Source organism: Lycorma delicatula, chromosome 2 (assembly GCF_047948215.1).
Source record: "Lycorma delicatula isolate Av1 chromosome 2, ASM4794821v1, whole genome shotgun sequence".
Taxonomy (NCBI): domain Eukaryota; kingdom Metazoa; phylum Arthropoda; class Insecta; order Hemiptera; family Fulgoridae; genus Lycorma; species Lycorma delicatula.
This window is the reverse complement of record NC_134456.1, coordinates 159,446,509-159,471,758: the sequence shown is the minus strand read 5'-3', so window position 1 is coordinate 159,471,758 and position 25,250 is coordinate 159,446,509. Positions and strand designations below refer to the sequence as shown.

Below are 25,250 nucleotides of genomic sequence, written 5' to 3'. Positions count from 1 at the left end.
CAGTTCTTCTTGACATTAACTTTTTCATGTATCATTCTCCAACTTATTGTAGCACTACAACAGTGCCTTCTGCAGGTATTTTGCTTTAATATTATTAATGAGAATTATTCATTCAAATTTACAAGTCTAATGCAAGTCTTATGTTCAAATTTTACACTTAATATTTGTTAGTTGTTTTCTTAATTTGTTTTATATTTATAACTGATCCTATAAAAATAATAAAACACATTGTAACCAACATTTTGTATATTTTCATTCTGGTCATAACATGCCCTTTTCTACATTAACTTTTTATTACATTTACAAATTTTATCGGGATCCCTATTAATGCTTCCATAATTCCTTAGTTCTAAAAATGCAATCACAGACATTTTTCTGGTCATTTGGTTGATTATACCCACCTCTTCACTTCAATTCTTTTTCCTTATCCCTTAATACAGAAAGAAGGAACCTTTATCCATTCTTTCTGGATTAGTGTTAAGAGGGTTGGATTCCATCTATGATACATGATGGCAATCTTTTGATAGCTAGCAGGACAGCCACTTATTTGTTGGAACTTTGGGGGTAGTGGCTTTGAATATTTACACAGTCACCTAAATCATCTGTTTTCTATTTGTGGGCTGCACAAAAATCTAAACTATTGTCTGAGGTGCCTGTTGAGTAAGTCCAGATCTCCTATTCCTTTCTTTAATCTCTCAGTCGGTCAGCAATGCTTCAACAATCTTCTAATGCCACCATTCTCTATGTTGTTAAATATAAAAAAAAATGTAATATTTAAAAAATATTTTTCTAAAAATATTTAATTTCAAAAATCGATAAACTGTTCTCAGAAATAATTCTTACATTTAATATATTTATTTTTGTAGGGTATATTTATTTATATTTTAGTGCATTTTTTTTAGAACTGCAGATAATTAACACAGAATTATAAGAGAAATCTTAATATTATTGGTTATGATTTTAAAAAATATTGACTGAAGGGACTTCATATTGATGCAATTTCTTCAGTTTATTCTGTTACAACTGATCAAAGTAAACTTATTAATTTCATTGTTAAGGAATTAACTGCATGAATGAATACTTACCACATACAAACTACTCGAATATATGTATATAGTACATAGTAGCCAGTACATAATCCAAAATACTATTTGATTTTATATGCGAAAAATTACTTTACATATGATAATTAAATTTAATAGTAGGTTGTGAATTTGGCTGCGTACTAGAACTGATTCTATTAAATTCTTTGAAAGTTGGTTGAGGCAGTGCAGCATTAAGAAGGGTGTGCTATTATCTAAAAGAGGCTAGAATTTGATGAAAATTTTAGACATGCATGATTTTTTAGTCTATAAAAAATAAATATTATTGGAAATACAACTGAAACTACCACTGGACATTTGAAAAAATGTCTTACACATCAATTAAAAAAATTAGTATTTAAAAAATTGTTTAATGTTTCATTATTTCAAATGATTGACTATCAAACTGTTTTTTTAAATGCTGTAAGTTATCAAAGTGGGAAGTTTCAAAATGTATTTGAAGTTTAGAGATTGATAATCTGAATCTCCTAAAAATATTTATAAAAGTTTCTCTAATTTTTTTGTTGTTTCAAAGCCTACTGAGAAGAATATTTTTTATTATATTATTTTAAATTGGACATTATCGGGGTGAAAAGTTGTTTAATCCTTATTTAACAGGTAGAACAGATACTAAAATTTTTAATTAACCCACCGGTTTTTGTTGTAATGGCAAACTCATTCGTAAATCAGCTGATTTCAGTGTCAAGAGTTCTCAGGTTCAAATCCTAATAAAGGTAGTTGCTTTTATTTGAATTGAGTACTAGGTCATGAATTTTATTTGGATTGAGTACTAGGATAGTGTTATTTGGTAGTTGGGTTTCAATTTACCACACACATCAGGAATAATCAGCCCAAGTTTGTTCAAGACTATAAACTTACTAGTACAGTTACATTACACTGATAAGTTGCTAATGACTTTAATCGTTGATGCGACTATAAATAAAAGTATTAAATAAATAATGTTAAATTAATGTTTTCTTTACTGCATAAAGTAAGTGTTTATATCGCAGTCTTTCTCAATAGAAATGAATGCATTAATTTGTTGCTTTACACTTTTTATCCCAGTCTTTCTTATATAGTTCATAAAGGACCTGAAGTTCACAATTTGTCAATGAGAATTTCTTTCCCTGAAAGCAATGATTTTTCTTTCAACATCAGATTTTGTACCGAGTGAAGGTCACTTGTAAGTTTGGACATCTTCAGAATGTCAGTAGGTTTGACATTCTGATGTGCAACAGTACACTCAGCTAGATGAAGAATGCAAAATAGAATAACAATTTGTGCCCTACTTCTTTAGAAACCCTATTTTCTGGAATGATTTGTGTCTTATGTCAAGCTACTTTTAACTGCTTGTTAACCGTTTTAATAGATAAAATAAAAAAAATTAATTCAAGATTTTCTGAATTTTTTACTATATTTTTAAATGTATCTACATTACGCTCCTTTCTACACCCACAACCTTTATACATATCATTCATTTATTTAATGCTATCTCATTTTTCAAAATAAAAGTATTAAGATTTCCTCAAGCTAAAAATAAACAGGTAATTTAAATAAATCTCCTATTTAAGAATGTTTATTGTATTTTCTATAACATTGAGGTATATATAGGAAGTACTGTTACTGATAAAAAAATTACACTCCTAGATATTTTTAATTTGTAAAATTTAAGGTCTCTTTTGTCCTAAAATCAAATTTTTTATAAATGTATGTGTATACATGTGTTGATCTGATGTGATGGGTATATACCCATACTTGTTTTATACCTGAAAAACATTTTTTCATGAGATTTGATGGACTACTTTGGTGGTGTACTTTGTAAAAAACTCTTAAATTTTTCGAAAAATTTAATGAAAGGATGAGAATAGAATCAGGAGTTACATCTTAAAGAGTTTAAAATTGATGGAAACTTTATTTAAAAAACTTATCAGAAAGTAATAAAATTATTTCACATAACATTAAAACATTTTTACAACACAGAAAAAAAGATAAAAATCATTTTTGATAAAACAACTCTACTGCTAAGAATTTCATTATTTTACCATTTTAATTATTGACTTGAAAATTTATTATTATTATTATTATTAGTATTTTTTTTTACATAAGGCATAATGATGAGATGAAGTTTAAAATTCATATCATGCGGTAGAGATTAAGAATTTTTGAATGTTTTGTGGAGTGGTTGATAAGGTGATGTGGGTATATTAATTTTTAGATATCAATGGCATGAATTTACTAACATAAAACTTGTTTCAAAATGAATTTATTCATAACCGATTTCAATAGTCCTTAGTGAAGGCAGATTAAGAAATAAAATAAAATTAAAAAAAAAGTATTTTAAAATTTAGCATTACTTAACATCAAAAAAAACTTTTTAATTTATTTTCAGATTAAATTTATATGTAAAGGTCATGATACAGTTTAGTAATAAAACTTACAATTTCTAATTAAAAGTCTCAAATTTAGATCAAGCTTTGATAACCTGATACTTATTCATATCCAGTCTCTTATCTGTTATGGGTTATAATTAATGAGAATGGTAAAAATGATGGAGCTACATCTCCCATTTTTATACTAGAGGTAATGAATACTAGTAGAATTTATATTTCTTCTACTTTTTTATCTTATTACTAATGCAACCTTATTACAATGAAATTAAAATTTTCGATCACATTAAACATAAAGCTGTATGTTATTACCAACAACTGAACACTTAAAAGTGACTTGACATAAATTTCCACTCACTCTTGAAAATAGAATATAGATTACCAGGAATAACAAGCACCCTATCAGGCTTACTATGAAAAGTGAGAAGTGAAGTGGTTTCCCATTGCCTTCTTCACTTAGCTGAATATACTGCTATTTGTCAGCATTCTATACCCTGCTAATGCAATATGATTCCAATGAAATTCTGGTAATATTAAGTTTGTAACACCTTCCATATATTCAGCACAGGGACTAGCTTTTAATGAACATATTACTGTCAGGACATAATGTATCATGCAGTCAGGATATTATATTGGCTGATATATCTATCTGATTTTATTATCTAGATAATAAAAAATGCTATTTTTATAAAGTTTATACGCGCGCGCGCCCAAAACACACACACATACACACACATACACACACACACACACACACACACACACACAACCTACATACATACATATATATATATATGCATGTGTGTGATGTGTGTATTTACAATAATTTAAAATTATAATTTCCCAGTTTTTACTTTTTTATCAAATTTATTTGTATCGTTGTCTATAAATATAAAAGAGACCATTATTTTAAGTTTCTTATCTGTTGGTAAGTAATCATCAGATTATGACAGTATTAAAAAATAGTTGTTAGGTCACTTTAAAAATATAAATTTATCTTTTACTCACTTGCCATAATCATCTGCACTAAGAGAAGGTCGAGGCGAAGGCGATCTACTAAACTGGCCGCTGAATGGATTTAAAGATTGGCTCTCTAAATGTTTACTGATTTCTTGATTAAATTTATTCACTTTATCAGATAGCCTTTCTGGCAACAAAGATATACCACTCATTTTAGCGCCGCTCAGACCCGGTATTAATCGGTAGTTGAGTAGTAAGATGAACTACTGAACTGTAGCCGAGTAGAGACCACGAGGAAGTGAATCGCAACGGAATGTTTAAAGTGGATGTAGCCGGAGGTAGTAATTGTAGTTTGTGGGAGTGGGTGTTACATGAACTACTCTTTTGGCTTCTGTTGCAGTCTGTTATGAATATGACTGTACTGACGGTCAGTACAGTCTTTTGTATCTTTTGGAATATATCCAACGCCGCATTCATAGTTAGCTATTCCAATAATCCCTTCTCCATCATGTAACTACCCTGCTCTGTTACGTTTGAAGTGAGGTATAAATTCTTTGAACAACGCAACATTTAAGCCTTGTGCATTCTTTATTGTATGAGCGTAAAATTGTGATGATTCATAAATTGTTATTTCCATGTACTTCTACGTAAAAACCTTTTTTTCTCCCAGGCTTTTTTTTACTCCCTTATTAATATAAGGATAACAATTATATGCGAAATATTTTTTTGTCTGTGTTTCACGATAACCGTTACATTTGTAAGATTATGGTGGGGGGGGGGGGATTTAAGATTTGGAAAAGTAAACAGTTGATCTCGATTACCGATCGTACGGAATCATTAACTTCATATTCCTGCAAAAAAAAAAAAAATTAAAAATACCATAAGATCTTTTGGGTCGGCAGTATTATGTTAGATTGTGTAATTTTTAAGATTTTTTTCTAAATTTACTTAATCTTTATAGACAATAATTAGCTTGAGATTCTACATATATAAGGATGTAAAATACGGATGTATAAGATATGTAGATAATTTTAGCAGCCAATTAGTTGCGCACCCTACTTTAAGAAACATTTATTACAAGTTAGTCTTAAATTACAGAAAAAATTACAAATGTTTTATTTGGTAATTAAATTCTATTATATTTTAGGCAACAGTAATTATTTGAACCGTAGAGATTATTCTTGGCTCAAGAAAGCATTAACATATTCGTTGGAACGTTCATCACGGGAAAATTAATGAAAAAATCTCATTGGTTGATTGTATTTTCTTCTCTTTTTTTGTTGTATTACAGATAAAATATGAAATACTAAAAAAAAAAGTATAATAATACTTTTAATTGAGTGAAACGAATTGTTTGTCGATCCGTCAGCGTACAGGGTTCCCTACCTCATTTACATTAGTAACTCAGTTGTACGGTTCACACTTTAAAATACATAGAGCTAAAGATTGTCAAACAACACTTACCAATAATTGCTGCAGTTTTCGTCGTTGAAAGTTATCCATGTGATTAAACAGCATTCTCTAATAAGTTCTTATTATGTTCTTGCCTAGTCAATATATTTCTACGGATGGTCAGAAGAAGGGAAGAGGAATATAATTTTTTCTATAAGTATATTGTTACTTGTTTGCGGCTCAACCATTTATTGAGAGACTAACAAACTAAAAATGTTTTATAAATTCAATTTATTACTCTAAAAAACATAGAAAATAAAATAAATAATAATAACAATTTATTTTGTTTAACCAAAAGAACAGCTACATAATGCCTTCGTATATTACACAAAATGCAGATAAACGTATATGCAAGACTCAATTTGACAACAATTATACAATTAACAATTTACATTTATAGAATTTAAAAGCACTCAATTGAAAATATATAAAATCCAAAATATAATATTAGTAATAATACATTTTAAAAATAACAATAATTACAAATTCATAAAAATGAACATAACTACCAGAGTTATAATTACGAAGAATATTAAGTAATAACCTTAATTAGTTTTTATTTTCATTCTTATATTGCACCTCCACCATCCCTCGTGTAACCTCAGTACCACAGACAGACAGAAAAGGCTAGGCAGCAAGGAAGCAAAGGGAACTAAACCAGGAAATAAAAAAGGAAAAAGAAATAAAGAAAGAATAAACCAATCCAAGGATAACAATCCATCACAATGTAATTTCCTCAAATTTTCAATAAAGGTCTTCAAATCTTCCCAAAAGCTTATCTTATCCTGAAACTTCACCGCAACGCTGGTACACCGTTCAATTGGAGACACAGCAGAGCCAACCAGCATCACAACTGTCGAAAAAATCTCACTGTCCTGGCCTGGTTCCGAAAGACAACTTGGTATTGCGTTGGAAGTTCATCGTGTAAAACTTCATAAAAGAAAACTTAATCAAAGTATGTTCTTCTATCAGACAATCTCGAAAGATCTAATAACTTCAACATATACTCTCTAGCAGCGTCGACAAAAAAAAAATCCAAACTTAAAACTCACCCAGTTCAAGAAACAGTTTTGACTCTTTTACCTCTGACTTTTACCTCTTCAACCAGATCAGAGGTAAAATCATGTGTACTATTTCTACAGTCGAGTATTCCAAGCAACTCCTCACCAAAGATTTGTGCAAAAGATTACAGGTGGAAATATTGTTAAATCGTCTACAAACCCAAAGAAAAGACCATGGCCCCAGCGTGTTTTATTGACAATCTGATTAACATACTCGTGAAAATACAAGTTCGCGTCAATTAAAACTCCGAGGTCCTCAACTAATGTTTCAGCGGCAATAGCGTGTACACCAACTCGATAGCTGAAAACTGAATTCGATGTCTTGCGAGACAGAGTCAAACGTTTAATCTTCTGAAAATTCAAAAGCATACAGTTGCGGTTCACCCATACAACTCCGTCAATATTAGATTGCAGCAATAGGTGATCCATACTATTCCTGATCTGACAATACATCTTGATGTCATTCGCAAACATCTGAAACTTGCGTATCAGATGATTCCCGATATCATTTATAAAACTAATAAAGAGGAGGAGATCCAAAATAGAGGAGCCTTGGGGTACTCCAGATTTAGCCAAGAATGATTCCTCAGACATCTGTCCGCCAAAACATACCGAAAAACATCTCTTATAAAGCTAAGAGGACAACTAAGCATTAAGATGATCGCTGAAGCCAAAGTTTCTGGTCTTCGATAACAAGTGATGAGGCATCTCCTCAAAAGCTTTGGCAAAATCAAAATATATCACATCTACTTGACCCTAATTGACCACCTTTCCTTCTAACAGCAACTTCTATGTACTGGAGTTTATTGGAGTTTTGATGGGTTCTTCAAACAATACTCCTGATCCATTAGGTAGTTTATCTAGATGGAAGCCACTGTTGACTCTTTTTCTAAGTATCTCATCTGGCACTGTGGACCAATCAGATTATAAATAATCAAATATTTTACTGTATTTTTTGTCCAAATAGAACTAAACAGTTTATTTTTTTTTTTATCTTTTCGTTTTTTATTATTTCTGTCCATGCGAATAATTTGACCGGATCGATGTTATTTTCTTTCATCATATATTCAATATATTGTCGCGTGGTTTGCGGCTCGATCAGGATATTGAAAGGTTGACAATTTAGAATGTTTATATAATTATAATTTATTGGTTTAAAATGTTCATTTTTGTCAAAAGTAGACAAATTAATAATAATAATAGTAATAATAATAACAACAATGGTGATAAATAAAATAATGATAATAATAATAATAATAATAATAATAATAATAATAATAATAATAATAAAAAGTACATAAAAAATAGTAAATACACAAATATTAATTTAGTATTTACAACCAGAATAATAAAAAATGCAGATAAACGAAATATTAAAAAGCGATAGTAATATTACATGTCAAAAACAACAAATCAAACAATTAATACAAAATATAGTACATGACATACATAATACATAACATAATCAAAACAGTAAATATGACATAAAAACAGAACATCATACATAATGTAACCAACAAAGATAACAATCAAAATATTACACTTCAAATAGTGATAAATGTCAATAATAAATACAGATTACATACAAGACAGAGTTCAAAATAAATAATCGTTAGGAATCTATTCCAGGTAGATAAGTAGAAAACTAGAATCTATAGCAGTTGAATACGGTGTGTTCCGCGTCGTCTTCTTCCTGACAGTACGGACACCTTGACGTCTACCTTTTCCCGATTCTATTAAGGTATTTCCCGAACGACCCATGTCCTGTCATCAACTGAGTGGTGTGGAAATTTAGTCCGCCTTTCTCCCTACCCAATCACTCTTTTAGATTGGGAATAAGTCTCCTTGTCCACTCTCCTGCTTGAGCGGATGACCATGCGGTTTGCCAGTTGCTAACGACTGTGTCTTCTACCTCGGCTCTTGGCACACCCGTCGCCCTCATACTTCGGCCTTTTATCTGTAATTCAATGGGAGGCGTTTCAGCTAAGACACATAACGCATCGTAAGAAATTGTTCTATATCCTGAGACAATTCGTATTAGTGCTACTCTGTGCACGCTTCTAAGTTTGCGTTTATTGCGTTGTACATTCATTGCAGTGCCCCAGACTAGTACCGCGTATAAGATAGATGACATCATTGCCGTTGTGATCAACCTTCTGACCACCAGTTTCGGTGCACAGTGGTTATTAAATAGACCTCTTAGAGCCTTAATTGTAGGGGCAACCTTTTGACAAATCATATCTATGTGATAACCGTACTTTAGACTCTTATCTATGAATACGCCCAAGTATTTGACGTTACTGACTTCACGAATAATTTCCCCCCTTATTTCTATATTTATTCCTCTGACCCTTCTCCTACTAGAGAGCAAAATGCATTTTGACTTAGCTGGAGCTACTTGGAGTAGGTTGTTATCTAACCATTCATCTAATAGTTGTAAGGCCTGATTTGCCTTAATTTCAAGACGGTCGACTTCCCTATCTTCCACCAGTACCGCAACGTCATCTGCATAGCCGACAATACTCACTCCTTCCGGATAAGGAAGCCTAAATATTCCATCATAGAAAACATTCCAGAGTATGGGTCCTAGAACGAACCCCTGTGGAACGCCGCCAAAAATCTGAAAATTTACCGTGCCCTCAACAGTCTTGACCTCAGTATGACTATCGTGTAAGTACTGATTAATCTGATTTACAATGTAATCACTGATGTTCATGTTTATTAGAACATCAATAATCGCCGGCCACGGTACAGATCCAAATGCGTTTTTTACATCCAGTAACACAAGTAATGGCGGACTTCTAGATCTCCGAGTACCGCTTCTGGCTGCTGTTGCTCATTCCGTAACTTTCTTAATCGCCTGTATCATGGAACACCCTTTCCTAAAGCCGTACTGTTCTTGGTGTACGTAGTTCTTCTCCTCTAACTCATTCTGTAGTCTGGAGGCTATAAGTCGTTCAACCGTCTTCCCCATATTATTGATAAGACTTATGGGCCGGTATCCAGCTTGATCTATATTCGCGGCTAGCTTGGGCAGGAAGACGGTTCTTGCCGCCTTCCAGCAGCTTGGAAACATGCGGTTTTGAAGTCCAAAGCTGGCCATGTCCACCATCTCCCAGGGAACAGCTTCTGCCAGACCCTTAAGCTGCTGGTATACCGTCTGGTCTTAGGCTTTTTTTATTGCTGAGTTTCTTGATCGCATTTAACACCTCTTGTTGATCGAATCTACCCCTTTGGCATTCAAGTATCGCTGTGTTTCCAGTATCCTCCCTGGGGAATAAGGTTCTTAGCTGTTGTATAGCTTCATCACTGTTTAGTATTGGAGCTTGCCGACCAAGACGTTTTGCTATGATTTGGAATGCTTTACCCCAAGGGTCGTTATCCAGATCTTTACACAGTTCTTGCCACTTCTTGCGTTTAGCTAGTTTAATAAGGTAATTTAGGCGTTTTCTGGCGGTTCTATATTCTTCCATGGCTCTACTACTTTCTTCATTTATACCGAAGTGGGTGCGAAGCCTCTGCGCTTTCCTCTTACATCTGTGCATATAATCTCTTTGACTAGCTATATCACCATTCCACCAATACAAATTAGTTATTGTCAGTGGTATTCTTTTTTTCTATTTTAACAATAATTTATATATATATTGTTCTACATTCCTTTTTTTATTAAACTTCTTTCATATTATTCTTTTTTGTCTTGGTAATGTGTCTAAAACTAGGCAAAATTGTACGAGTACTATATTTTTAACCGAGAGATTAATCTAAACAAATAGTTTTTAATCTAATAATCGAAGTTAATCAGAAGATACAGTTTTAGTTTGTTACTCAAGTTATACATATATTAGTAAAAAAATTCGCTACTTTAAAAAAAATCTATTCGGTTAACAAGCAAACATTAATGTGTAAGTAGTCATGAATAATTGAATTTGTGTACACGAAAAAACAAAAAGAATTTCGTTGCTTTAGAATAGTCGACATTTTCTGCCTGATTCTGTTGTAGGGAGTGAGAAATTTGTTTGTTCGCCCCAGATGTGGTCACCATATATTTTTACTCTCTAAAGTGTTACAAATTTTAAGAAGTTTAAATATTGCTTATCAAATCCTTCTAATTTAAATAGACTCTCGTCTTATCTGTCCTCCAGGTTTTTTGCAAAAAATATTTTTATCTTTAAATAATAACGTAATATTTATCATCGTACTGATTTCTGAATATTGTTGTCTATTTTTATTCGTACATACTGTTGTACCAATGGAAGTGGATGTTACATTAGTACATGTTACATCATAATAATGTTAATCCAAATTGTGTCTGAACAGAAAGTTCAAATGTGTCATTTTTTTATAAATAAATAACAGTAGTAACTGCAGTAATAACTACAGTACCTCCATATCTACACTACTAATTGCAATAGAACCAAAATTCCTTGTGATCTTTCCATTTCAAAAAATTTCCGATCTTTTGACTCCCCCAAAATTTAACCCCCCAAATTACTAACCCTATTTTTGAACATATATATTTTACCTCCCCCGACCCCCCAAATTTTTTTTTGGGGCACCCACTCGTGTGGGGTATCCACGGATGCGGAATTGTCCTCTAAGTCCAAATCCGAGATGTCGGACATTTTGGATGTCGATTTATCCGATGAGCAATTGATAGAGAGACTGCCCTCTAGGTGGTCAAGGTGGGTGATGAACCGGATCACTCAGGTTAATGCAGTAAAACCTGGAGAGGGTAGTTGTCACTTTGTAGACTTGAATGGCATAAGACCAAACAGCCTTTACGCAGGAGCAACGCCTGGTGCAATGTTCCTTCAGGAATCAACGATACTGGAGGACCGTAAAGTCACAACCAATGGTACAAGGTATACAGTCATTTATGACTCCAGTTGCGGAGATAAGGAAATGGCGTCACATGTACTTAAGGCCCTAAGAAGGGTAGTGGGTAATTCGGAGTCTTCTGTTTTTGTGATACCAAATGGCCCTCCGGGCATTTTGATTAGGAAAATAGTAATATATATCTTAAGGAATGGGAAGACCTTACCTAGGATGGTCCCTCCCCAATCCAAGCGAGAACGCGAGATCAAGATCCAGATCGGCATCTGTAAGGCGCGGGACCCCACCGGTTACCGAGAGTAAAACCATCGTTGTCCAAGCGCCGGGGAAAACATATGCCGATCTTTTAAAAACTATGAAGGAGAAAGTTAAAGTGGAGGAGGCTGGAGAAATTCTATCTATAAGAAAGGGAAGAGATGAGCAGCTAGAGGTTAGGGTAAGTGGAGTACAGAAGGCAGGGGAGTTTTCTGCAATGCTGAAGGACAGGGCAGCATTCAGGTCGATATACGAAACAAGGGAGACCGCAGAGCAGTTGTGCACATTAAGGACATGCTCGGAGATACTACGGAAGGTGAGCTAAAAGAGGCAATAGAGAAGGTCCTAGGAATGGGCGAGAGATTCCAGATAACATCTATGAGAGACGCATACGGTAGAACAAAAAATGCTACAGTTATTACTACTCAACGTAGCGCAGCAAGGTTAATAACATCAAGACTGAGAGTAGGTTGGGTATGCTGTAGGGCATATATCCGTACCGAAAGTGAAAAATGTTACCGGTGCTGGAGCACGGGGCACGATAGAAGAGAATGCAGGGGCCCAGACCGCACACATTTATGTTTTAACTGTGGAATTACGGGACATTTCATCAAAGACTGTAGGCAAGCAATGAGGTGTCTCGATTGCAGAAGTACAGAACATAGAACCGGGAGTAGAGAGTGCAGGGAGGGAACTAAATGTCTGGATTCTCAAAGTGCCCTGCACAGGACAGGCAGTCAAGAATGCAGTAGAACATGATTAAGATCCTACTTACAAATAATAACCGGAGTCTCCTTTCAAATGATTTAGTAGAGGAAATTGCTGGTAGACATGGTTTTGATTTCGTGGTGGCTACTGAGCCGAATGTTTATGCGGCTGCTCGAAGGCAGTGGGTATCAGACACGGCAGGAACATTGGCAATTAGAAGAGCCACTGGAAGCAGAGGATATGGGCTCTTTTGTAGAGCTGAAGGAGTCGTAGCCGTCGAGCTGGATAACTATGTGCTATTCAGGGTTTACATCAGCCCCAACATAACCGTAGTGGCATATCAAAACAAAATAATAGAATTACAACGTCTGGTTATGCATTCCCCCAAAAAAGTCATTATTTTGGGGGACTTTAATTGCAAGACTGTGGCTGCTGGTGCACATACCAGCAACGCGAGGGGCAATGTTCTTGAGGACTTTCTGGCGACTACTAATACTACATGCCTAAATGACGGGACCCCTACTTTCAGTGCGAGGGCCATGAGTCCGTCCTGGACTTAATCATCTTGGACGGGAGAATGGCTCTGAACCAGGTGGAAATAAAGGTGCTGGACCAAGAGATCGGAAGTGATCACTACGCTGTCTCATTGGTTTTAAAAGAACATATGGCGACTCCCGCCGTGTCAGAACCGGTAAGAAAATTTACTGAGAGGCAAATCCAAAGGATTGTTGATCGAGCGGCGCACAAGATAATGAACAATAGAAAGCTGGATCCTGAATCCCTGCAGGAAATCATTAAAGGAGAGATCGCTAATATACCAGTTTCCGCTTATAAATACCACCCTGTTTATTGGTGGAATCAGGACATAGCCAACCAAAGGACTGAGCTTCAGAGGCATAAAAGAACGGCCCAAAGACTGAGGGCTAGAGAGGGGACTACCGTGGAAGGCGAACAATGAGAGCTTATAGGGCGGCTCGTAAAAAACTAAACTATCTGATTAAAAGTGCAAAAAAAGCAAGAGGAAGGAGCTGTGCTGTGAGTTAGATGCAGACCCATGGGGGCGTGCTTTCCAGATTATCACTAAGCGACTGGGAAGACACTTGCCCACACTAAATGGAGAGGAGATTGCTCGACAGATGTCGATGCTTTTCCCACGGGATGAAGGAGAAAGACGAGAGGTTGTCTTGTGCGAACGTGGCAGGTTCGCACAAGATGAGGTAATTGCTGCTGTCAGCAAATTAAATAACAAAAAGAGTCCCGGACCGGACGGAGTCCCGGCAGCAGTGATAAAAGGCCTAATCAGGCTCGTCCCATGGGAAATAACTGACATCATGAGTTACGGTCTGCAACATCGCACCTTCCCCCGGTGCTGGAAGAAGTCCAGGAATGTTTTTCTACCAAAGCCGGGAATTGGCTCTGGCATAAATGAATACCACCCCATAAGCCTCATCAATAATATTGTTAAGGTAGCGGAGAGACGTGTGGCCAATAGACTTCTAGAGGAACTCAATAACAGTGGAAGTTTACATGAAGGGCAGTATGGCTTTAAAAAGGGCCGTTCAACAATTGATGCCATCAGCAGGGTGGTTAATTGGGCGAATGCTGTGCGACAGGGGACTTGGAGGACGCGAAGAATACCTATGATGATCCAGCTGGACATTAAGAATGCATTCGGCTCTGTACCGTGGGCTGCAATTTTGGATGCACTACGAACAATGAACATCAGTGACCAACTAGTAAACCAGGTGCACTACTACTTAAGTGACAGATGGACGGAAGTCAACGGATTGGAGGGAACGTGGAGGTTCCAGATTTTCGGTGGTGTCCCACAGGGATCGGTTTTGGGGCCCCTGTTGTGGAATATATTCTACAACGGGGTTTTTGGACTGAACTATCCTGAAGGAGTCACAATTGTGGCTTACGCAGACGACATTGCCATTTTAGTCGAAGACAAAGAAATAGATACTGTCGAGGATTAGGCCAATATATCTCTACGCTTGATTGATCAGTGGCTGAGAGAAAATGAGATGGAGGTGTCACAGGCTAAAAGTAAATGTATCCTCTTCACGGGTAGAAGAAGGCTTCGAGGTGTGAATGTCATGATCCGTGGAGAGGGTATAATAGAAGTTAAAAGCACAAAGTATTTGGGTGTAGTACTCGACAAAAACCTTAAATTTAAAGGGCACATTGAGATGGTCTGTCAGCGTGTGGCGCCCACTATTAAGGCTATAAGGAGGCTGTTTGATAATCATTCAGTACCGAGGTCCTCCAAAAGAAGAATCACATCTGTCATGATGTCATCTGTGCTTTACGCTGCACCGGTTTGGGCTGGAGCCATTAATGTCCAACGTAATAAAACACGAATGCGCAGCACGCATAGGATGGCGCTGTTGGGAGTCGTGGCTGGCTTTCGCACAGTATCTTATGAGGCGTTATGTGTGCTGGCGTCAGTCCTTCCGATTGAACTCCAGATATACGGAAGGAAATTGAGATCGGAGGGTCTAAGTAGAACTGAGGTAGACGCTGCGACTAGACGAGCCTGGAAGGTGATGTGGGCTGAGGCTACAGTTGCGGCCTGGACCAAGAGGTTGATACATAATTTAGACATATGGCTGGACCGCCCGTATGGCGATATGAATTTTTATGTGACCCAACTTATGTCGGGTCACGGCTGTTTCGGGTATTAATTAAAAAGGATAGGTAAGAGGGACACCCCACAGTGCCAATATTGCGGGGAGATTGATGACGCCGAGCACACCCTGTTTCGGTGCAGGAGGTGGGTACGGTATCGCCAATTTATAATGGAGAACAACCTAGAAGTGGATAACCTCATCGAATGGTCGTTGACTACCGAAGAAAACTGGGAGAAATTTTCTAGTTTTGCTGGAACTATATTAAGAATAAAGGAGGAGGAATCGAGACAATGGGACTGATAAAGTGCCGTAAATAGGGAAGGGTGGATAGCCTCGTCACTGAGGACCCGCATGCCCAGGTGTGCGGGTTCCTGTGAGGTGGCGGGGACTCCTGGGGAGCTTGTCCGTGTAAGAAGGGGGGAAATAAAAAAGACCTAGACCCGGCCGGCGGGGCTGGTTTCTGGGGGTCCTGTGCCCCTGGGGCTGGCTCTGCCGGTTTGAGGCGATGGCGTAAAGACCGAGACCCGGTCCTAGCCGGGGGGGGGGGGGGTCGGAACGGCATGGCCGGGCTGCATTCCTCCCGGCAGGGATTAGAGGCAGGCACAGAAAAGATCCGATACCGGGGTGGCCGACCTACCGTACCGGGTGTAAAACCGGTGGGTGGGAAGGCCGCCTTAGAGTTTAAGGACACGTCCCTGGGTCGAGTATACTTAACTGGATGTCCGGCCCAGGGATGTAGGTATAAAAAGAAAAACAAATCCTTCTAATTTAAATAGACTCTCGTCTTATCTGTCCTCCAGGTTTTTTGCAAGAAATATTTTTATCTTTAAATAATAACGTAATATTTATCATCGTACTGAATTCTGAATATTGTTGTCTATTTTTATTCGTACATACTGTTGTACCAATGGAAGTGGATGTTACATTAGTACATGTTACATCGTAATAATGTTAATCCAAATTGTGTCTGAACAGAAAGTTCAAATGTGTCATTTTTTATAAATAAATAACAGTAGTAAATGCAGTAATAACAGCGGTAAAACGATAATCACAGCTAATCAGAATGTTGGTTTTAAAATTATATAAGTGGGAATCAAATGTAACTTTCGATGCTGATATTTCAAATACGTGTTTTGAAAAATTTAGAAATAGATTTTTATTCGTACATACTGTTGTACCAATGGAAGTGGATGTTACATTAGTACATGTTACATCGTAATAATGTTAATCCAAATTGTGTCTGAACAGAAAGTTCAAATGTGTCATTTTTTATAAATAAATAACAGTAGTAAATGCAGTAATAACAGCGGTAAAACGATAATCACAGCTAATCAGAATGTTGGTTTTAAAATTATATAAGTGGGAATCAAATGTAACTTTCGATGCTGATATTTCAAATACGTGTTTTGAAAAATTTAGAAATAGATTTTTCAATGAATAAATCACTTTATTGGAGAATAAATAAAATAAACCACAGTGTTATGTTTTACCGGATTCTCCTCATAGGTGAAAGTAAAGCCATAATGCTGTGAGATGTGAGGATTATTGAATTGAAAAAAACATTGTTGATTAAATACATTGAAACGCTTAATGAATTTTAAAATAAATTAAAAAGCCGCTAAGTTTTAACGTAGCCAACGAATTGGAATTTTTGAATTGCAAAGAGCACCCCCACTTTGCTAATGTAGTGTTACTGTACAACTTACCATAGTAATACAGAAACTGTTTATTCAATTCAATCATATTATTTTACCAATTAATTGAATAATTACAAAGAATTTGAAATTGTAACGATACAAATTATTGTTCGACTCGGCCAATCAGACAACAAATAACTTCGGGCTCCTCAACTGTTCATTACTTAAACAACTGTTTATTGTTTATTATTTAAAGGGTAACTGTTTACCCTTTTGATAAAGGGGTTGCTTAAAGGTTCAGTAAAGCTAGTAAATAAAGTCAAAGAAGAGAAATGTGAAATATTCTAAGGATTAATTGTCCTGCACTTGAAATAGATGACATACCGATTTTGTACCACTCCAGAAAAACCTTTACTCTTGAATTTTTTATTAATATTATAACTATTATAATTTTAAGGGACAAATTACCAGCATTAGGTGTTTTCTAATTATTTTTTTAATCTACAAGAATACGTAATCATTTACCTAAAGAAAAAAATTATTACTGCTGTTGTATCAAACAGGATTAACTTAAACTTACGTCATAAACTTACAAAATTAATTTTATACAACAACGAGTAGTTGAAATAAAAAATATATATTAGAATCATACCAAGGACTTAATATTAATTATAATAAAGATTAAATGTTCATTTCTATTTAATAATCATGTGTTGGAAACTACATTTGTTTTCACTTGTATTCAAAAACCAATATTGAAACTTTTGTGAATTTATTTATACATCCAAACCGTAGTAAGATTTCCATAACAAATTATTAATACTTATTTATACAAATACCTCATTCGATGATAAAGTTAATGGGTAAATAAATTTAATGGTTATTGAATATTTAAAACATAAACTACGTAAAAATACGACATAATTACATTCCATAAATTGAAGTCTACACACAACACAGAAAAGTAACAAAAACAATGGGATTCTAATGTGGCCTGTGTGACTTACTGTCTGTTCGAAGTAAAAGAGTAGGGGAAGTTCCATACAGCACCGGATCGTGTTTACAGTTTGCTAGCAATCCATTTATATATATCGATGGCTATTTTGAATTTAATAGTCTTAAACGATTTCATTTCATTACAGAGAATTTTAGGATCACGAACTGCGAATACAGAACGAGACCGTTTTGTAACAAAAGCGACCATAATGCCAATTCCGCACGGCTTAATTGTCTAGAAGCCCTAGCCAACAGGATCACAGAGCATTTTCAAGATCTATACATTTTTTCAGTTTTTATTTAATGAGTTTTATTTTTCTTACATATATAATAATATTATATTTGTAAGGTAAGAGCTTCTTCTATGTCAGGGTGATTCAAAGAAACGGGAAATTTTAAAAATGGAATAACGTTAATGAAAAATTTTTTTAGAAAATGAATTTTATTTCACGTAATTGTACAAATGTTGCCATTTTAGGATACATACAATTTAGTTTATTTTTTAATGATGACATCTTGCAGGTAAACTCCTCCTCTTCTACGTAAACACTCACGAAGTCTCTTCGTTAAATTGTTCATGGTTTGACGTAACATCTCAACTGGAATTTCCGCATCAACTGCTTTTCGGATCTTTGGCTTCAGTTCTTCCGTTGTAGCAGATCTACTGTGGAACACTTTGCTTTTAAGGTAACCCCACAAAAAGTAATCGCAAGCTGAGAGATCAGGCGATCTGGGAGGCTATCTAATGTCACCATTTCGTGAAATGACACGTCGTCCAAACAATCGGCGTACAGCTGCCATCGATATTCGTGCAGTATGTGACGTCTTGTTGAAACCAGGCTGTTGTTAAGAATTGGTGAAAATCTCTTTTGTTGTTCCACAACAAAGGTTTCAAGCATGGCTACGTAACGAGCCGACGTCACTGTAATCGCAAGACCGTTGTCATCCTCAAAAAAATAAGGCCCTATAACACCGTAAAGCATAGGACATAGCACACCACACGGTCACTTTCTGGCTGTGGCAACGGACGCTGGTCTAGCTGGCGTAGGATTTTCTTGTTCCAGTATCTGAAATTTTGCTTGTTAACAAATCCACTGAGGTGGAAATGCGCTTCGTCTGACATCCACAGTTTGTGAACAAACTCTTCGTTATCATTTTTCTTCTGAAGCATTACATTACAGAATTGTGCTCGCACAACTGCATCGTTCGGTTTCAGTTCCTGGACGATCTGCAAATTGTATGGATGAAATTGCAAGTCCTTCACTAACATTCTTCGAACACTTGAATAATAAATAATAAATACAGATTACACACAAGACAGAGTTCAAAATAAATCGTTCGGAATCTATTCCAGGTAGATAAATAGAAAACTAGAATTCAGACCCATTAACAAAAGAAACCGCTAGTCTTAACTCAAAATCTTGTTGACTACAGCATTTTTCTTTATTTATTAATAAAATGAATTATTTATAAGTAAAACAATAAGTAACTTAATTAATAAGAAACCTACAAAAAAAAAAAATGAATAAAATTTTCTTCTTTAAATTACATCTAGTTTCTGATGTCATCCGTAATTTGCAATAATTAAGATGAAGTCCATGTTACTCTTCTCTTTTCTTTTTGAATTGTTACACATTAATATAAACAATAAAAAAAATTTACATTTTTTCGTCCGCCGTCACCCAAAGCTTAATTTCTCTCTCTGTTTTTCATTTCCCCTTGTTCTAATTACGACTGATTTCTTTCCTTTTTTTATTAATTGTTGTAGGATGGGACATTTCAAACAAAAATTTGCGTTTGATAAACGTTAGCTTTTTGTGAAACTTCACAATAACAGGTTAAATTTTCTTAATAGTGTTTCGATAAAGGTCAATAAATTATCAGAAAGTTTTAAAGCTAATATATTAGCCGAGCCGGAAAAAAATTCTCTTCGTAACCAAAATTTGTCAAAGTAATTATACGTTAAATTCTTCTTTTTTTTTAAACTTTCTCTACGCACTTCTTTCGTTTTGCCATGAACAAAATTGTTGCCGTTGTATAAACTAAGAAGTAGCAAATTTTTCATTTGTTTTTTGATTTGGTCTGCCTCTTGAATGATTTTAAGTTTTAGGTTTGGTCATTAGTTTTTTTAAAAAAACCTCAGTATCATAACGTAAGCCTAAGGAGTGAAAACTAAATAAGGAAATATAGATACAGTCAAGAAATACTCGACCCCAAAAGTAAACAGTAAAAGATTGTGTGAACTTAAGTCCACACGGCCGTAGGGAAAACATCTATGGTGATAGTAATCGTTTTGAAGTAATATATGTATTATATATACATAATACATCTTAATATTACCAATGACATTAGTTCGATGAATCAGGAACAAGTCATAAATTAATATATATTTATAATTATTTATTTTCATTCATATAATCATCAATCTGCAATGTGTGCATTTATAATGCATCGATTATTCTGTTGAATCTTGCTGTGGAAGATTTTATAAATCAGTATTTTCTTGAATATTTCCATAATCTAAGAATGAAACAATGGACTTCTGGTAACTAAAATATGAGATAAATATTTTTGACTGAAATTTGTCTAAATATTTCTTAAAAAACCCTCCGTAATTGCAGTTCATTTTTTTGTATTCTAATTTAGATCATTCGACATATTTAAATTTAATATGGTTTTTAAGAAATCGATTAAAGTCTTCGATATCTCTTTTGAAAAATTTACATAAAAATCCCCTCTCAAAATCATAGGTAACTGATGTAAGTTCCGATTGAACAAAGCAGACCCTGCTGGTGTAAAACGAACAGGTTTTTATGAATGAATTCGATAATTCTATTTGCACTTTGATTAAATGAGGTATAAATAGTAACCATTATGATTATTAGTCCATTTTCCGCTTCACATTTTGCTTCTTATATACGCATATACGAGAAATATATAATTTTACTTAGATACATAGTGACTGAATTAGTCTTCAATAACATTTTTCACTTCAATAAATCAGCATTATTATTATGACCATCTTTAGATACTAGCAGTAGCGGCTCGTAGCTAAAATTAGTTCTGGATGTGCTGATTCAGAAATCTTTTTTCTGGGCCTTTTCAAGGGTATGGTTAAAGTTTTCTTTTATTTTAAAAAGAACCGAAAAAACAAAATTTTTGATTGAATTGATTTATTTGATTCTATGAAATTTAAGTACATTGTGCTTAAAAACTGCATTCAGTTTAATCGAATAAATAATAAAATGTCAATACAAATAATATTTTTTAGTATTAGATAATAAATTTAAATGTTCGCTTAAAAACAATATAGAGCAGTGGTGCTTAATTTAAATTTCTATGCACACAGAAACAAATACATAAAAAGTTTTTACTAATTACCTTCTCTTTCACCCTTCCAGCGTGTTTTAGGACAGATTTGTCAATCAAAGAGCTCTTGCTTTCCGCCATCTTCTGATCACTACTGTAAAAACAACTAAACCATTTTCATATTCCTTCCACCGACTAAACTAGAAAAGGGAACCAACAAGGAACGTTCCATACACACGCGGAGTAAAAAAAAACTACCTTCCACCAGCACGCCAGGATCGGCACTGCAGGAATGACAGTACTCTCTTGCTCGCAGCCTAGCGTGCAGCTTTCTATGTGCGCATGCGCACAACAGCCAAACACCACTCCGTTGGAACTGTGAAGCGCACAGTTCCATAGAAAGATTTTTGTATCTTTTGATAAACTGGGGTATGGCTACTGACATTAAGCTTAAGGATTATATATTATACAAGTATAAAGAAAGAATCAAAGAAAATAGGACTCATTATATTAAATGGTATCGATAATATCAAGTGGAAATAGGGGTTGCTGCAGTTTCACAGCTCCTAATGCGAGCCGCCACTGGAGACTAGATTCATGATATAAAGAATCATCATTCGTGAATATACTCATAATTCGTAAAATTAAATTGCGGTCCATGATGCACTCTAGTGACAACCTACCTACTAAGAGATGACGCAAGTCAGTTAATTCGGTATTGGAAAAATTATTGCAGGAGAGGCATATTAAAACTAAGACAGGAACATGAATTGCCAAAAAAACATTAAACTTACTCGTGTTAACTTATGAAATATCAACGAAAATAAATATAAATAATAATAAAAAATGAAAATATTTACACTTTTATTTAATTGGAGATGTTGGGTACTGACATCAACTGATGACTAGGTGGAATTGTTTTTCTCATAACCTTGAAAATAAATTGATAAAATTTTCCAATTTGTTTAGCTCGATTATAATCGGATCTTTGTTTTTTCATTTTACAGATTGAATAGGAAAATTTTTCATTTAGGAACATTTGTGGTATTTTTTGATTCATTCATTCAAAAAGTAACCAGGCTGATGCTAGATTACTATTAACTTGTTTTTTCATTGAGTGAAAAATTTTAAGCCTGACTTCAGTATTAGAACTGTTATTTCTTTACCGTTTTTATCAATTAAGTTATAAAGATATTTTAAGTTAATAATATTTTAACTCTGATAAACATTGCACTATTTTATAAGTAATCGATATTACTAACCGTTATCCGCTAATAAATTTTTAATTAATAATTTTTCCTTACAATATAGTTGAATTTTTTACTCACGCCATATCATTAGGAGTTGACAAAGCTATTAGCTACAAAAAGGTTCAATGTATTCATGTAATTAAGAGGTCAAATATAATTAGTTGTTAGCAATTAAAAGCAACATTACGTGTTGTTCGAAATATTGCTGATTGTACTATTTGAATTATCAGTACAAAATAAAACAAGTATTGTTAAATTAATAATACGTGATATGATAGCAGTGTTTCATTTTATGATATTCATATAACCATATATAACATACACTCATATATCCATATTCATATAACAAAATAAAAAATTACCACTGCATAGTTTTTTTTTCGGCTTATTGTTAACGTTTTAACATTTCTTACCCATCTCGTAACCAAGCGCCTATTAACTACCTATTAGCTTTAATTATTTTTCTCTTTAAATGAATGATATTAATTATACTCAATTGTAATTTAAAGCTTCCTGGAGGATGGTACTGTTATGTTGTTGATGTTGGTTACTCTGATGAATTGTTTTGACTGGCGGTCTTAGATACGCACTATTCAGTTGTACGTTATCGATAGATTCCGTTGTAGTGTACTTTGATAAATTGAATTTATAGTTGTTTGTTGTTTATACGTGCATATTTAGGGAGTAAAACTATGTTATGCTATTGTTTATTGGTATTTTTTTCATTGAGTAATTTAATATCTAATAATTATTGTTTTGCAAGATTACATATCGAATCACCAGTTTTACAGAATCCAGCAAAAATGGAAACTTTTGCAGGTAATTTTGATAATACAAAATAATTGTCATGAAAGGAACAGAATCAAATTTAACCAGTGGACTGAAGAACAAATTCTTAAAATTTTTAACATGTGTTTACTTGATTCTCTAGACAACATGTTTTATTTTATTTACAAGTTATTACAATAAACTGCCTGTACTTAAATTTACGATACTTATCCTTTAACGTAAGGTTTAATTTAACTTTTAATTTGTTTTCTTCAACAATTCATTGTTTTTCGCAATTTTAAAACGTTGTATAAACGTTTTAATTATTAATTTATTACATTAAAGGATATTGTTTCCTTTGTGACAAAAATTTTTATTTTGTTCATTCATATCCAGTGAACATGTAGAAAATAACACAGTACAATACTGTTCAGTTATTTACTATGTTATATTTTATCCTGTTTTAATAATCATGATGATAATTATGGTTTATTTAATGATTTTAATAGCCTATTCAAGACGTTTTCATTAATTTTTACTGTCATTTCAGTGATTGATGGTAATATTTTCATGCTAGTGTCAGCTGATATTACCGATATGGTATTTTTTTATTACTCAGATCAGAATTTGGTCAGAAAGTATGTTTTGATTTGAATTATGTTTGTTCATTTAATATATTATTCTTGATTGTTTTTGTGTTGTTCAAGTGTGTAAAGATGGGATTTAGTCTTTTTTGTGTAGGTGTAGAACATTAAGGTTGTTTTTAATGTTGAAAGATATGAAACAATTGGGTATTGTGGTAATTTCTTATTTTCTTCTCTTTCAGAACCAAAACATGAAACAAATTTAAAAAAATGTGATTATTGTGGCGTGCAACAACAAAATTTAAATTTTCCAGAAACCAAACTACGTAAGAACCATTTTGGTTCTGAAACATCCGTTTCAACATTAGGACGAAATTTCCCTTATAATTTACTGATTGATAGGTATTTTAGACCTTTGCCATATATACCTATCCAACCATATGTAAGAAAAAATATAGGTGTAAAAAGTAATTATATATCTCAAAATGAAAAAACTGTTAGAAATGAAGATTTTACATTATCAGATGGTGTTCAGTCGTCTGAAACTAGGAGAAAAACTAAGGTAAATGAAAGAAAAATTAAAAAGAATGATGATAAACAAGACTCAGATTATTTGAATTTGGATACGTATAAAAAGTCAATGATATTTATAAAAGGTGTAAATTGTGAAATTTGTACTTGTCCAATTCATTTAAGTTATAATCCAAGCAAGTGTACTGTTTGTCCTTGTAAATAGAATGTAATAGTAAAAGTTTTGATGGAGATTTTATTTTTAAGAAAAACTCTATGCCAGTTCAGCTTTATGGAAATTTTGGTAAAAAAACATGAAACCAATATTGTCAAGTGCTCACAAAGAATGTAACTTTGTAATCACATATTGCAAAGCTTTGCTTTAAATGTGTTTAAAATTGTTCAGGATAGATGATTTTAATCCCACTTCGCGAAATTAGATATTTTTTTAGTCTGGGAGAATGAATATTTCTAAAATCATTGATATTTATTTTATTTTTAATTTTTATAGCCTTAATACTTTTGTTTATTTTATGATATGTACAGAATTAATTAATTTTTTATATATGCTCAACTTAAGGTTGGTTGTTAATAAATTAAAATGATTTTGAGTGGATAGTATATTTATTATATTACCTTTGTATAACCATCTTCTTAAGAATGGCTATGCCATTCTTCATTTTAGGAATGATCTTCTCAACCACTTAAAATACAACAACTAGCGTTAACTACTTATAGTTGATTTATTATACTGGTTTTTGAAATTATTTACTGTGTTATTTTATCAGTAGAACTATTTTACAGTGTTTGTATCATTATTCAGCC

General features: G+C 33.8%; 2 protein-coding genes across 2 annotated transcripts in view; one reads left to right on the top strand and one right to left on the bottom strand.

Annotated features, from left to right (window-relative positions):
- The window catches only part of LOC142319367 (actin-binding Rho-activating protein-like), a 30,981-nt gene extending 26,192 nt beyond the window's left edge, over nt 1–4,789 (bottom strand). The window contains exon 1 of the mRNA XM_075356579.1: nt 4,478–4,789. Coding sequence (XP_075212694.1) covers nt 4,478–4,641 — 164 coding nt within the window. The 5' untranslated portion in view covers nt 4,642–4,789. The remainder of the gene's footprint in view (nt 1–4,477) is intronic.
- Nucleotides 4,790–23,089: 18,300 nt separating this feature from the next.
- Nucleotides 23,090–25,040, top strand: LOC142319362 (uncharacterized). The gene is made up of 2 exons (XM_075356566.1): nt 23,090–23,382; nt 24,158–25,040. The coding sequence occupies exons 1-2, from the start codon at nt 23,256–23,258 to the stop codon at nt 24,649–24,651; spliced, it is 621 nt and encodes a 206-aa protein (XP_075212681.1). The 5' UTR covers nt 23,090–23,255; the 3' UTR covers nt 24,652–25,040.
- Nucleotides 25,041–25,250: the final 210 nt, after the last annotated feature.

What these genes read in the sequence shown, in the direction of transcription:
- LOC142319362 (XM_075356566.1), top strand. Translation starts at nt 23,256, where the DNA reads ATGTTATGCTATTGTTTATTGGTATTTTTTTCATTGAGTAATTTAATA. An exon ending in AAAAATGGAAACTTTTGCAG is followed by an intron (nt 23,383 to 24,157) that starts GTAATTTTGATA and finishes CTTCTCTTTCAG; the next exon opens with AACCAAAACATGAAACAAAT.